Consider the following 15,028-nt stretch of genomic DNA (forward strand, 5'->3'; position numbering starts at 1 on the left):
TGGTCATTTACTAAATTTTTCTGACGAGATAGATAGATAGATAGATAGATAGATAGATAGATAGATAGAGAGAGAGAGAGAGAGAGAGAGAGAGAGAGAGAGAGAGAGAGAGAGAGAGCATCTACAGTTTACCGCCTCATAATTCGCCTCACTTTAAATCATCTGACACCATCAGTTTTTTTCTTAATTGACCAAATTTGTAAGATTTCGCTTACAAATTAGCATAAGTATTTATTAAGCTCACTAGAGCAATAACTTCTCCTGGCGTTTATCGTGTGCCTGTTGAAGGAAGTACACTTGTATAAGTATACAGGAGCAGATCCTTTCAAATTGGTGTTAGAGCATACTTCTATACTCATCACACACACACACACACACACACACACACACACACACACACACACACACACACACACACACACACACACACACACACACACACACACACACACGAACCCATTCACGCACGCACGCACACACACACACACACACACACACACACACACACACACACACACACACACACACACACACACACACACACACACACACACACACACACACACACGCACGCACGCACGCACACACACACACACACACACACACACACACACACACACACACACACACACACACACACTCATATATATATATATATATATATATATATATATATATATATATATATATATATATATATATATATACATATATCCTCAGATTCCCTCTGAAGCAAGGGAGGAACGTGGGGCTTTGGTTTCGACACTTCCTTTTACAATCCTCGGCCTGGATATCACGTCCTGGGGGGAAATATAAATGTCGATAATCTTTCTCCATTCTTACCTATTGTTTGTTGGTGTCGGCCATTCAGTCCTAGGAAATCTTATTTTACTCCTCCATCATATTTGTTATTAAGTCTTCTTCGTACTCCATCTCCGGGCTACCACTTACTTACCCTCAGTGACCCTCTGTTATCTTTACCACGAGAAATGTGACCTGCCCACATCCACTTCGGACGATTCCGGTGCCATCACTTCATATTCTTACCCCTCTGACATCCTGAAGCCTGGCATTACAATTTCTTGAGGGATCGTACTTTCTGCGCTCACTGGTCTCAACACCCACAAGGTGTATGGACCTGATGGGGTACCTCCTGTTGCTCTCAGAAGCTGTGTCTGTGTTGGCACCCTGGCTAGGTAAACTCTTTTGCCTATGTCTGTCAACTTGTGCCTTACCTTCTTGCTGGAAGTTTGCTTTCATTCAACCTCTTCCAAAAAGGGATGTTCGTTCCTAACCCTCTCAGTATCGCCCAATGGCCTCAGTATCTTGTTTTTGTAAAGTGTTTGAGGGTATGTTTAACTTGAAGATTATGAAGCATCGTCCTCTCATAACCTTTTCTCTGCTAGGGATGCTCCACTGGTGACGTACACCTTGCCTTATGATTTTTGGCCATCCTCCTTTCGGGACTGTGGCGAAACGTTTGCCATTGTACGTGTCATAGCCAAAGCTGTCGACCGAATTTGGCAAAAATTGATGATTTTCAAAGAGCGCTTTTATGGTTTCTTTCCTGTCTGTGCATTCATCTCAAGCTTCCTTTGTTGTCGTTCTGTAGCTGGTATAGTAGACTGCCTTTATTCGTCTTCTAAAACAGTCGATAGTGGTGTTCCTCAGTGCTCTGTCCTGTCACCAGCTGTCTCCCTTCTATTTATCAGTGATTTTCTGAACTGCATTTTTATCCCCGTCCACTCTAACTCCGATGACTCTGTCCTTCACAGTCCTAAATGCCTGGTTCGGTGTCCGTTTCTTAAGTTTTTTAAGTAATGATATGATAAAGCTGTGGCTGACTACTTTCTGACTTGACTATCATTACTGATTGTAAATATATATATATATATATATATATATATATATATATATATATATATATATATATATATATATATATATATATATATATATATATTTAGTATCAACACCTGTCCGGTTAAAATCTTCCACAGGAATATCCCATAATGTTTAACAAAACACAGCTCAGTTCTTCAAAGTCTCGTAATATCCTTGGGTTTTCTTTCTCTACGAATCTTGAAAAAGATTATCGGTAAGTGCACTAAGCCGATTCCGTGTTTTCGTTACACTAGGCAACTGTTGACTTTGTTTAGGGGTCTTATTCGCCCGTGTGTGGTGTACATGTACGATAGCATATTTGTGATTGGAGTAGTTCCCCACATACAGTTCTTGTAAACAGGATGGAGTCAAAGGCTTATCATCCATCAAAATCCTCTCTCACTGACTCTCTTCAACCTATCCCTCTTATGTGCAGTGTTGTATCTTTATCTCTGCACCATCGCTGTTTTAATGATTTTCTGAAACATCTACTTGCATCCCTCGTCCATTTTGGCAGGCGCAAAGAACATTTCTGGCAACACACTCTCACCACTTCTCTATTCAGCTATCTAATGCAAGAGTTAACCGATACTCTTAGTCATTCATGTATGCAGCAGGTCAGCTCCAGAACTGCCTTCTTCAGCCTGTTTTTTCCTTTGTGACCCCCGTCATATCTCAGAATAAGTGGATCTTCAATTTAACATTGCTGTGTTTTGTTTTCCGTGTGAAGATCTTTTGTTTTTACTCTTTTTTTTTTCACGTATGAAAAATTACACTTTTCGATTGTTTGTATCTCCTACTTTCGTCTGATCCATTGTAAAGAAGGGTTCTTTGTTTCTTCTTCCACGGGACATCCAGCAGAACTTTTCTGTCTCTCCAAAAACTCCTACGTTTGCTGTATAACGACTTCGTTCGCCTCAGTGTGGTAAGCCCGCAGCAGCCGACACTTATGAAATTGTATGTGGCCGGGTAGTGTCGTCATTGTCAGTTGCTGCGGACTCATCACACTGACTTTCAAAATCCATGGAAAGAATAACAGGAGAGACGACTGGACTCTTCATGCCGACTGCTCATCCCAAGGTTTCGTTTGCAAAGGCGCCTAGATTGTAAAAATTCGTATATTCTTGACACCTCTTGCCCCGGATCAGCGCTGACTACGCCAAAGTCATCTGCTGCATCGCTGCTGAAGATTAAGGATCATGGTTAGACGGAACTCGTCTTCGTGGTTTAGGAAGAGGCTGGTGTTTTGTGAGGGGCCTCTTCACGTGGTGCCATCGATATAGCCAGGCAACTTCGCTAACCGGTTATACGAACGTCTCTCAACTCCTTCCCTACCCTATGAAAAGAACCTGGTAGACTGCAAGATGGTAAACTACTTAAAAGAGATTTGAGTTGATGCCTCACATGTCCAGTTCAGGAATTAGTGTCAGAGGAACACTTTTCATGTGATCCCACGTAAAGAAACTTCCCAGTGTGGTTGCACCTGATTAGTATAGTTCCTTTGATGACTGGAATGCACAGGCTTCAGCACCAAGACAAAGCAGTGTTCCCTTGAAGAACTACCATTAAGGGTTATGTTGAAAAGGAAATTATATATATCTATACATTACCGTTCCTCAGAGTTCAGGAGAAAATGAATTTATGTGATACTTTTTATCATTTATATTAATTACCATTATTTAGAACTGGGTAAAAAATAATTATGATCTATGTATTAGTCAGGTAATAAAAACAATGTAAGATGCTGCCTTGGATTTATTCACTTACACACTCGTGTGCGCACACACACACACACACACACACACACACACACACACACACACACACACACACACACAGAATGGAGATTGGTCCTGGTTCCGGTTCACGTGGGTTCAGGTCGGTTCAGCAGGTTCCATGTTATCCAAGAATTCCAAGAACTCCAACAACTGCTCTAAGCAAGCACCAGATGAAGTCGAAGAGCTGTGGGGGAGAGAGAGAAAGAAAGAGAGTGAGTTATAGGAGTTATGGGTCTTTTTTCAGGAGAGAGAGAGAGAGAGAGAGAGAGAGAGAGAGAGAGAGAGAGAGAGAGAGAGAGAGAAGTTATAGGGCTTATAGATCTTTCTCAAGATAGAGAGAGAGAGAGAGAGAGAGAGAGAGAGAGAGAGAGAGAGAGAGAGAGAGAGAGAATTTATAGGGTTTATAGATATTTCTCAGGAGAGAGAGAGAGAGAGAGAGAGAGAGAGAGAGAGAGAGAGAGAGTTATAGGGGTTATGGATCTTTTTATCAGGATGGAGAGATAAGTTATAGGGCTTACATATCTTTTTCATGTGTGTGTGTGTGTGTGTGTGTGTGTGTGTGTGAGTGTGTGTGTGTGTGTGTGTGTGTGTGTGTGTGTGTGTGTGTGTGTGTGTGTGTGAGAGAGAGAGAGAGAGAGAGAGAGAGAGAGAGAGAGAGAGAGAGAGAGAGTTATAGGGGTTATGGATCTTTTTATCAGGATGGAAAGATAAGTTATAGGGCTTACATATCTTTTTCATGTGTGTGTGTGTGTGTGTGTGTGTGTGTGTGTGTGTGTGTGTGTGTGTGTGTGTGTGTGTGTGTGTGTGTGTGTGTTTTATGTGACCGACTCTGGGCATAGGCTTCACAGCCTACACTCAAGGCCCAGTAGTCCTCCTACGTACCGTACACCTCTACATGTCACCGAGGTGTGTGTGTGTGTGTGTGTGTGTGTGTGTGTGTGAGAGAGAGAGAGAGAGAGAGAGAGAGAGAGACAGAGAGAGAGAGAGACAGACAGACAGACAGACAGACAGACAGAGACAGAGACAGAGAGAGAGAGAGAGAGAGGGAAAGAGAGAGAGAGAGGTTACAGTGGTTATGGATCTTATTTTTTATGTTAGAGAGAGAGAGAAGTTTTAGTTCTTCATGGATCATATTTTCAGGTTAGAGAGATATAAGCTATTGGGGTTATGGATATTGTTTACACCTTAGAGAGAGAGAGAGAGAGAGAGAGAGAGAGAGGGAGAGAAGTAACAGGCGTTATACATGTTTTCTTCACGTTAGAGATAAGTTATAGAGGTTATGATTTTTTTTTGTTTTCAGTTTAGAACAACTGCAATGCAACATTGTAAAATTTCAGCAAAGTGATAATGATCGTTATAGTAAGCTTCGTATCTTAAAACGTACTTTTATTACTATAAAATAAAAAATATCAGATAATTTTCTCTCTCTCTCTCTCTCTCTCTCTCTCTCTCTCCATCAATTTTTCTATATCTATCTGCCATACTCACAAAGCCTAATATCTTCAGCTTCGACAGCAGACACGCGATGACCACCGGGAGGGTTTCAAGGCCGAAGATTTGTACCAAGACATCCAAGTTCACCTCAGGTGATGTGTCGACTGTGGTAGAGGAAGGGCAGAGGGTCGATTAGGTCAAGTGATTAGAGAAGCTGCCTGATGTTTGAAAGGACATAGGCAATCCAGGACAGGGCTGGGTAATGAAGAGGAATGCAAGGCAGGGTAATGAAAAGGAAAGCAGGGAAGGGCAGCATAATTTAGAGGGCAGGGCAGGGCAAAGCAGGTGAGCCGTTTGGAGGAATGTCGGACGGGGGTGTGACTGAAAGAGAATAAATCTTTCTCACTCTAGTTCTTTGGGAATCAGTGTAATATCTTCGTCATCGACAGTGTTATCGTCTTATACTTATCTGAACTCTACATCCCAGAAATAAAAACAAATCAACCAGAAGATTAAAAATTTTTACCACACCACAAATAAAAACAAATTTGCCTGTAGATTAAACATTTTCGCCACATTCTACTACTTGATGAATCCAGTTTGGTTGAATAAACTGAAGATAAGTTATCATATTAAAGCGGAGAAGTTTAGCGAATACAAGAAAATCCGAGATGATGACATCTAACAAGTAGATGGAGACGAACGCTATGTAAGCTTGATCGCAAAAGAATAGGAGGAAATATAGTGTTTTAGGAATTTAACAGTGATCAAAGCACCAGATAGAGCTATGGGACCTGAAGTAAGTCGTAGGATAGAAGAGGCATATTAGGGCACTGCGAAGCATGGAGAAGAAGGGGTCAGGGTATGAAAGCAAAGTGACCCTGACGGTCCTGTAATGATGCAAGCAACGATCTTTGAATACTAGAGACCGAAAAGGGTGGAAGTGCTGGTGATGAAGTGTTCCAGGTTTGAATGTGGAATTAGATGACATAGCAGAGTGAATGAGGACAAAGAAAGCTTGAAAGACCAGGGACGTGTTAAAGTAGACGTAGTGCAACGGAATGGGCAGATCAGGGTATGTTATGATATAGCCAGTAAAGAGAAGGTGTGGTGGGAGATTGATGACAGTATACAGATTAGAAATGGAGTTAATGAGTGAAATGATGACAGCTAGACGAAGGAGGAAGGATGTGATGAAACAGATTTTTAACTAGAGGTGTGAGCACCCAGGAGTGTGAGAAGTGTGTTTGGTATAAAGCAAATTGGAATGAAATGGCTTAGGGGAGAACAACTCTACCAGTCGTCTGTGAGGGCAAGAAGTGAAGCAGCTGGGGTAAATCGTGAATAAGAACAGGATGAGTATGAAGTAATTTTAAGATAGCTTTACGTAGACCATTAAATAATGCAGCTGAGAAACAGAATGAGAGTGACTGAGGTTGCTTTCTCTTGCTTTCCGGCACCACCAACCTGGAATGAATAACATGTGGTGATAATAGAATCAAGTCATAGTACTGCCACCAAAATAATAGAAACCAGAGTAAAACAGAATCACATAAAATAAGGTATGGTATTGGCGCCAGTGTAAAACAAAGTTGCTTATATCTACGATATAAGAGTCACAGAAAAACAGAATCGCATAACATAAAGCTAGGGTATGAGAGCCAGAGAAAAATAGAATCACATAGCATTAAGTCAGGGCATGAGATCCAGTGTAAAACAGAATCAGACAACATAAAACTAAGATATGGGAGCCAGAGTAATCATATAATATAAAGAATGGGCATGAGAGCCAGATTAAAACAATCACATAACATATAGCTGTGATATGAAAGACAGGGTAAAACGTAGTAAGAAAATCAGCGTAACACAGAGTGACTGTATGAAAAGGAGCGTAAAACATGGTAACAATATGAAAATCAGCGTAAGAGAGAGTGACCATATGAAAATCAGCTTAAAACAGTGACAATATGAAAATCAGCTTAAATTGAGTGACATTATTCAAATCAAGATAAGAGAGAGTGACATTGTGAAAATAGGTGAAAAACGTGTAACAGTATGAAAATCTGCGAAAGTGAGAGTGACATTATCGGTAATGTTAGCGAGAAGGTCCAAGTTCACTTCAAGGTCCAACTTTGTGACGCACTCTGTCAAAATTTCCTTTATTGTTTTCAGCAGGTCTTCGGTGAGGTTTCCGCAGAGTATGTCAAGTTCCAGGACGCAGTCCAACACTTCGATCTCGCACGCGGGTAACAGAAGCGGCCCCCGACATGCTACATCGACTGTAGAGGGTTCGGAGAATGGGGTTGCTAGAGGCTGGGAGAAAAGAGGAAGGCAGGGAAGGCATCTGAAAAAGGGAAGAGGAAAGAGGGAGACAGGGGTGGAAGCAGGAAGGACGGGGAAAAAGGGAGAGGAATTGGTAAACAGTTGGAGGTAGTGAATGCTCTCCTTCACATATTGCTTTGGCTGTGGAGGGTTACGGAGAGTGTTAGTAGAGGTGCAGGTGAAGGAGGAGGCAAAGGAAGAAAGGAAAAGACTGAGATAAACTGAAAAGAACGGGGAGGAAGAGAGAGGGGAAGAGAGGCTAGTCCTCGTATGCTGCTTTGGCTGTGTGAATTTTTTTTACTTTAGAGTATAGGAATATATATCTAAGTGTATTATCTAATCGAAGTTTTGGTAGATTCGACCCATCCATTACTAATAAAAATAATGCAAATAAAGTAACTTCTGTATAGTAATCTTGTGACAGTAGGAGAAAGAACCTGAGTTAGAACATCCCCGAAACTGTCTTTCACCAATCTCCCTAAGTGGGTATTGAGTAAATGAGTGAGTGAGATGGAGCATCCTTTGGAGTATGAGTGAACCTGCATGGGGTGCAGCGAGTGCGAGTGTCTGTGGGAGTTAGTTAAGACTGAGGGAGTGAGAGTATATAGTAGAAACGTTCTTTCAGCTGCGTTAGGTTTACTGTCTGTTTGAATGTGTGTAATTGAATCAGTAAATACAACAAATACTGCTGAATGGATGCGTGTGTGTGTGTGTGTGTGTGTGTGTGTGTGTGTGTGTGTGTGTGTGTGTGTGTGTGTGTGTTTTATATCTGATATCTTCTGATACCAGGGAGTGTGCCAATGAATGTGAGACTGAATATGCATGTTAGAAGGAGAACCAGCAAATGAGAGTGACATTCAGACGACAACCAAAACACAGCCACTAACCAAGCGGAGGAACAACAACGTCAATGAAGACGCTGGACCCGTTGCAGGGCAGAAGCTGTGCCAGACTTCCTCCGGCCAGAAGACCCATGACAAAGAGGCTGAGAAGGACCATCCGCATGGTGGTGGTTGTGGTGGTGGTGGTGGTGGTGCCTGTAGGGGAGGGCGAGAGAGTGACTGTGGGAGTGGGGTAGGTAGGTGAAGAGAGGTAGCGTGAAGAGTAAGTGGGAAATTATTGAAACCATATAAGGGGAGGGAGAGTGAAGGATGTGTGAGGAGTGAGATGGGAAGTGGTAAGTGGACTGAGAGTGGGCGATGAATGGGGAGTGTGTGTGTGTGTGTGTGTGTGTGTGTGTGTGGGATTGGGGAAGGAATGTAAAGGGAGGTAAAATGGAGGATGAGTGAGGAATGTCTCTGAGAGTCGGGAAGGAATGTAAAACGGGGGGGGGGGAGCGGGGTATGAGTGAGGAATGAGTGTGGAATTGGTAAGGCAGGTAATGGGACGGAGAGTGAAGGATAAGTGGGCAGTGAATGGGGAAGTGGTAAGGCAGGTATGGGAAGGGAGCTTGAGGGTTGAGGAAGTGTGAGCGAGGATTGAAGAATTGGTAAAGTTACGTGCTTATAATATTATTAACCTTAATTTTTCCCAGATTAACATCTTTTTGCAGCTTATTTCACGCAGCTTAGTGGTAGGATAGGACAAATCTCCGTCGTTACATCCTTTCTTTGACTATCTTCCTGTTCTAGTGTTAACCCGTTATTGCAAATCAGAATTCACGATGGAGACATGACAATTTTAGGCCAGGTTAGAGGGAAATTAATGCCAAGAGAACCAAGGATCAAACAACTTCCGGTATTTTTTTTTTTAATTTCACCGATAATGCTATTTTCCTGTTAAAAGATAGAGAGAAAAAAAGAGCAGTTTATAGAAGAAATGATATCTGCTTAGCTTTAACTCATCAGGTGAATTTTTCTGTATATGACCAAGGGTTAATGGCCACCTAAGCGAATGGTTCACGATCGCTGTGGGCGTGCGTCAAGGTTGTGTGATGTCCCCTTGGTTGTTCAATATATACATATGGATGGGGTGATGAGAGAGGTAAAAACACGAGTAATGGAGAGAGGGATGGCGCTGGTAATAAATGGTGATAGATGGAATATCTCAAATTTGTTGTATGCTGATGACGCAGTACTGCTTGCATGTACCGGACAAGAACTTGGTAGGCTAGTGCAGAGTTTTGCTGATGTCTGTGAGCGTCGTGCCTTGATAGTAAATGTAGAGAAGAGTAAAGTGATGGTTATTGAGAGAGAAGGGGACTCCCAGTGATGTCACAGTGAATGGAGAGAGACTGGAATTGGTGAGAGTGTTCAAATACTTGAGTACAGTGATAGAATGAAAGGAAAATGTGCAAAAGAAGTTGAAAGTAGAGTGACACAAGGAAGAAAAGTGGATGGTGCAATAAAGGCCTTGATAAGAAACAGATGCTTGAGTGTTGCAGTTGCCCGAGGCTTACATGAGGGAGTGTTAGTGCCAACTCTAACATATGGGTGTGAGACTCTGGTGTGGCATGAAAATGAAAAGTCAAGAGTAAGAGCAGTGGAGATGGGGCTGTTGAGGAATGTATGTGGAGTACAGAGGGTGGATAGGATACGAAATAATGTGATTCGTGAAAGGTGTGGAGTGAGGAAGTCGGTGGACACCAGAATCGAAGAGAGTGTCCTGAGATGGTATGTTCATGTGGAAAGACTGGATAACAATAGAATGGTAAAAAAAAGGTATACCTAAGCGAATCTGAAAGAGGGAGGAGGCGAGGTAGGCCAAGGAGAAGGTGGAAAGATATGATGGATGAGTGTGTGAGGAAGAGAGGTTTGGAAGTCGGTGAGGCTAGGGAACTGACAAGAGATAGAGCTGGCTGGATGAATGTTGTGAGAAGAAGTGCATGATCAGGGATTTTGGCACCCCTTGTGAGCATGGCAGCGTCCGGATTGACTTAGTCGGATACGCTGTGTGAAGCTGCAGAATGTGGTGAATGTTTTTGGCGTATACGAAAGAGCCAGGATTCCCAGGGCTTGAGTGGTGAATGAGTGGAGGTGTGGCCTGTTTGGATTATTGGGAAAGTTTGTGCTGTCTGGACATTGCTACTCCTCACGCTGCTCTTGGGTGGGAAAGAAGGTCCGGATGATGATGATGATGATGACCAAGAGGGAATATGGTAATTGTATTATGGCTATAGATCCTGAGTGAGTTACTGGCAAAGTCTCATCGAGATTTTATGCAGCATATGTACACAATAATAGTAACTTATTTTGCTCCAGGATGTGACGGTTGTCGGTTTTCTCTAAGTTAATCAAGGATTTTAGCCAATTATGTAGCAGAGTTTTTCCCACAAGTAAAGAAAATCACATGGTTTTACGGCGTACTTAGTAACAAAGACTTAGTAGTAGTGAGAGGGTAACCAGTTCTAATAGAGATTACTACATTGTTTCACCACAAGAAGTGCCCAGAAGTGAAGAAATGATAAATGGTAGCACGTATAAAATGTGTTGTAGCTGATTTAACTTGATGAATGAGGTTACCTGATTCTTTGCTGTGGAAGAGATGGTGAGTGGAGTGAAGTGGAGAGGTGTGGATTCCGTCTTTTATAGGGAGATCAGACCGAGGAGAATGTAAGGGGAGATGGAAGGGGGAATGTGCAGAAGTAAAGGTGAGGTAGTGGGGGGAGGATGGTGGGCGGTGGAGGGAAGAAGGAAGGAGAGAGGAGGAAAGAGGGAACGGCGAAAGGAGGGAGTGAGTTAAGGGGGTGCGGTGAGAAAGAGAGAGGAGGAGGGAGGGAAAACGGGAGCAGAGCATACAAGGACCTTGAGAGAGGAAGGAATATAATTAGGGAGAGTGAGATGAGGCTGGGATTGAGGAAAGGAGGAAAGACGATAATAGAGAGGAGGGGAAGACGGGTGGTGGAAGGAGAGAGAGAGAGAGAGAGAGAGAGAGAGAGAGAGAGAGACAGAGACAGAGACAGAGACAGAGACAGAGACAGAAAAAGAGAGACAGACAGACAGACAGACAGAGAGACAGAGACAGAGACAGAGAGAGACGTCTTTGTAAGATGATCTGTTACCAGTTAAGATTTACTTTGTTCACAGATTGTTTTATCTCAGTGAGAAAAAAACTTGGAGAACAAAATTTATACACACACACACACACACACAGGCACCGAAAGAGAGCAGACGTACGTCGACACCGCTCTATACCTGGCCAACTTGGCCAGCGGCATTACCTAAATAAGTATCTTTATATGAGTCAAGCTCTGTACAAGGTTAGACTAAATGGTGTTCTAATATAAAAAAATAAAGTTTTAATTGGTCAAACAGAAACTTAAACAAGCAGCACAAGAATGCGCACAATCAGCTGATCGTTGTTTAGTCTACAATCTGCCCCAGGGAATGTAAGTACTATATGCGCTTTTAGTACTGCAAAATGACCACATACTTAGTAAAGCAAATTTGGAAAAGAAAAAGGATAAAGGTAGAAGGCAATATGGTGATTTCTACCAAGAACTGGTTGAAATGGAGACTCACAACAAACTGGTTGAAAGAGTACATAGGTTAGAGACGGCTTTTCAGAATGAGATTGATGAAATTAAGAAACAGATGCACTTGCAAAAGGAAGAAATAGAAAAATTAGGAAAGGAAGTCAACAAGAAAGAATAACCATAAATGAGCTAACAGTTGAAGTGGGTACACTTAGGAGGAAACTTAGTGAAATGGCAAGTACAGTAGTCAACCACGAGAGTATTATGGAAGAGTTCAAAAATGATACAGAGACAATTAGGCAAGTAAGCAGTCTGATAGATGAGAGCAGTGAGGAGAAAATAACACAGGTGAATGAAGCTGTGCAAAGCTACAAAAGTGATGTGGAAACCACGTATGCTGAAATAGTGAAAGTAAAGAAAGACTTGGAAACAAGGGTGGAAGAAATAAAACATTAAAAAGGAAGTGAAAAGAATAATCCAAAACAATCCTAAATTAGTCAGAGATTCAGTAGATATCAACAAATCTTTAGTAATCACTGGTATAGAAGAGGAAGAAGTAAAAAACAAGATCTCAAGAGACAAAAAGGAGATGGCAAATGTAATGGTCATATTGAAAGAAGTATCGGAGGAAATCTGTAGTAAAGACATAGAGGAACACAAAAGGTCAGGGAAATACGAGAAACGCAAGTCAAGACCCCTAAAGGTAATCTTCCAGAGTGTAAACACCGTGGAGGAGATACTAAAAAATGAAAACAACCTTATGGAAAAAGAGGAGTTAAAAAATGAATGGATAAAAAGATGCCTAACACAAGAGGAAGTGGAATTACTGAAAGCGAAGAGGGAGGAAGCAAAAAAAAAAAAAAATGAGGGAAGATCAGAGAAGGAGAAGAATACATTTTTTTTTACAAAGTAATTGGATTGCAGGTACGAAAGTGGAACATAAACAGGAGGGAATAAAAAGGAGGAAGGTAGTAGAACCAAATCATGATACTGTAAGTATATAAACAAGATGATTAAGTTAATGTACTCAGATGTGGATGGAATGGTATCTAAATTATTAGAGATGAATGATTATTGCAGAGAAAATGGACCACATATATATAATATGCCAAACTGAAACAAAATTAACACCAAGGATATCGAATGACATCCTAAACTTAGAGGAATATAATATATGGAGAAGAGATAGGAACTTAAAAAAAGGAGGAGGAATTAAAATATTAACTAAGAAAAATCAGAAAGTCAAAGAAATAGAATTAGATATACCCTCACAAGTAGAACTGATTGCAGTAGAGATAAATACATCTGAAGGGAAAGTTATTGTAGCCAATTTGTACATGTCACCCAGATCAAACACATGGGAAAGAGACGAATATGAGGACCTGGCGGAAAGTACAGTTCAAAGTTTAAGAGCATTACTACATAAAATGGAAGAGAAATCGAAAAGAATTATACTAACTGGAGATTTTAATACAAATATAAATTGGAATACTCTAGATATAATAAGCCAAGAAAGCTGTTGGGAACAAAAGCTCCTGGATCTTGTGCAAGAGTTTTTCCTAACGCAACATGTAAGGGAAAGCACCATAAAAAGAGGACTCGTTGTGCCCTCAATGCTAGATCTCATATTTACTAGGCAAGAAAACGATGTTGACAATTTAATATATCACCCTCCAATCGGCAAAATCGACCATGCAGTACTAAATTGCAATTTCGGGATTGCATATGACATAGATAACAGCAATGAAAGTTACAAAAAGAGCCTAAACTATAAAAAGGGAAAGTATCATGACCTAAAGAAGTACTTCTTAGAAATTGTTTGGGAAAAGGAGCTTAGAGGACAAGATTTAAATGCTATATATGAAAAATTCTGTGAATTATATGAAATACGAGTCCAGAAGTACATTCCACAGCACAAAGAAGCAGAAAAGAAAAAGAAATGGTTTAATACAGAATGTCAAAAACCAAAAGCAAAAAGAGATTTGTTGTGGAATAGATACAGAAGACACAATAGTGAAAGGACATATAATAATTACAAACAGGCAAGAAACGATTATGCAAGAATAAGGAGGGAAGTCCAAAAACAGTTTGAGGTGGATATCATAAATAAAAGTAGTGATCAACCAAAGCTATTTTACAGCTACATCAGAAGCAAAACTAAAGTAAAAGATAAAATACAATCCATTACGGACGATGGAATCACCTATACACAAGAGAAAGATATTTGTGAAGCAATAAACAAGAAATTCCAATCAGTTTTTACAGAGGAAAAAAAAATTGAGAGGGATTATGTGGAACATGCATGCCCACACACATACTACCAGGTATACAAACATCAGAAAAAGAAATACAGGAGGAGCTAAGTAAATTAGACAAAGGTAAAGCAAATGGTCCTGATGAAATTTCATGTTGGGTGCTACAAGAATGTGCAAAGGAGTTAAGTAAACCATTATTTTTAATTTTCAAGAAATCCTTGAGTCAAGGTAAACTACCTGATATTTGGAAGAAAGCAAACATTGTTCCTTATTCAAGAAAGGGAATAGACAAAATCCACTTAACTACCGACCAGTATCACTAACCAGTGTTGTAAGCAAGGTATTATAAAAACTTATAAGAAAAGCTTGGGTAAATCACCTAGAAGAATACAGTATGAAAACAGAAAGACAGTTTGGTTTCAGAAAAGGAAAATCATGTGTTACTAATCTGTTGAGCTACTATGACAGAGTAACAGACATATTACAGGAAAGAGAGGGATGAGTGGACAGTATCTATTTAGATTTCAAGAAAGCATTTGACACAGTACCACACCAAAGACTTTTATGGAAACTGTACCATCAAGGAGGAATTCGAGGCAAACTGTATTGCTGGATGCAGGATTTTCTCATGAAAAGAAAAATGAGAACAATACTAAGGGGAAATTACTCATCATGGAAAGAAGTAACTAGTGGAGTACCACAGGGCTTAGTGCTGGCACCAAACATGTTTTTAGTGTATATAAATGATATAGACAGTAACACTGGAAATGAAAGCTATCTAAATATGTTTGCAGATGATGCAAAAATACAAAGGAGAATTACTAACACAGACTCTTGTAAATAGCTACAAGAAGAATTAAATAAACTTCATGAATGAAATAATACATGTCAAATGGAATTCAATGTGGACAAGTGTCATGTAATCAAGTTTGGTAAAAGTG

The 15,028-nt window shown here is 40.7% G+C and overlaps 1 protein-coding gene across 1 annotated transcript; it reads right to left on the bottom strand.

Annotated features, from left to right (window-relative positions):
* Positions 1 to 6,491: 6,491 nt before the first annotated feature.
* On the bottom strand, positions 6,492 to 10,893 carry LOC145415956 (uncharacterized). Its single transcript, XM_080285060.1, has 4 exons — positions 10,880 to 10,893; positions 8,306 to 8,455; positions 7,179 to 7,375; positions 6,492 to 6,563 (listed from the first exon to the last, which is right to left on the bottom strand). The coding sequence occupies exons 2-4, from the start codon at positions 8,421 to 8,423 to the stop codon at positions 6,492 to 6,494; spliced, it is 387 nt and encodes a 128-aa protein (XP_080141186.1). The 5' UTR covers positions 8,424 to 8,455; positions 10,880 to 10,893.
* Between the last annotated feature and the right edge of the window lie 4,135 nt (positions 10,894 to 15,028).

The sequence above is a fragment of the Coenobita brevimanus genome, chromosome 104, assembly GCF_032717465.1.
Source record: "Coenobita brevimanus isolate Jiangsu-jjx chromosome 104, ASM3271746v2, whole genome shotgun sequence".
NCBI classification, from domain to species: domain Eukaryota; kingdom Metazoa; phylum Arthropoda; class Malacostraca; order Decapoda; family Coenobitidae; genus Coenobita; species Coenobita brevimanus.

Bases quoted from the DNA above. Each gene is read 5' to 3' on its own strand.
- LOC145415956 (XM_080285060.1), bottom strand. From the start codon at position 8,423: ATGCGGATGGTCCTTCTCAGCCTCTTTGTCATGGGTCTTCTGGCCGGA. The intron at 7,376-8,305 runs GTTAGTGGCTGT...AACCCTCTACAG, and splicing joins CGTTGTTGTTCCTCCGCTTG to TCGATGTAGCATGTCGGGGG. The intron at 6,564-7,178 runs GTCACTCTCACT...TATTCATTCCAG, and splicing joins TCGCTAACATTACCGATAAT to GTTGGTGGTGCCGGAAAGCA.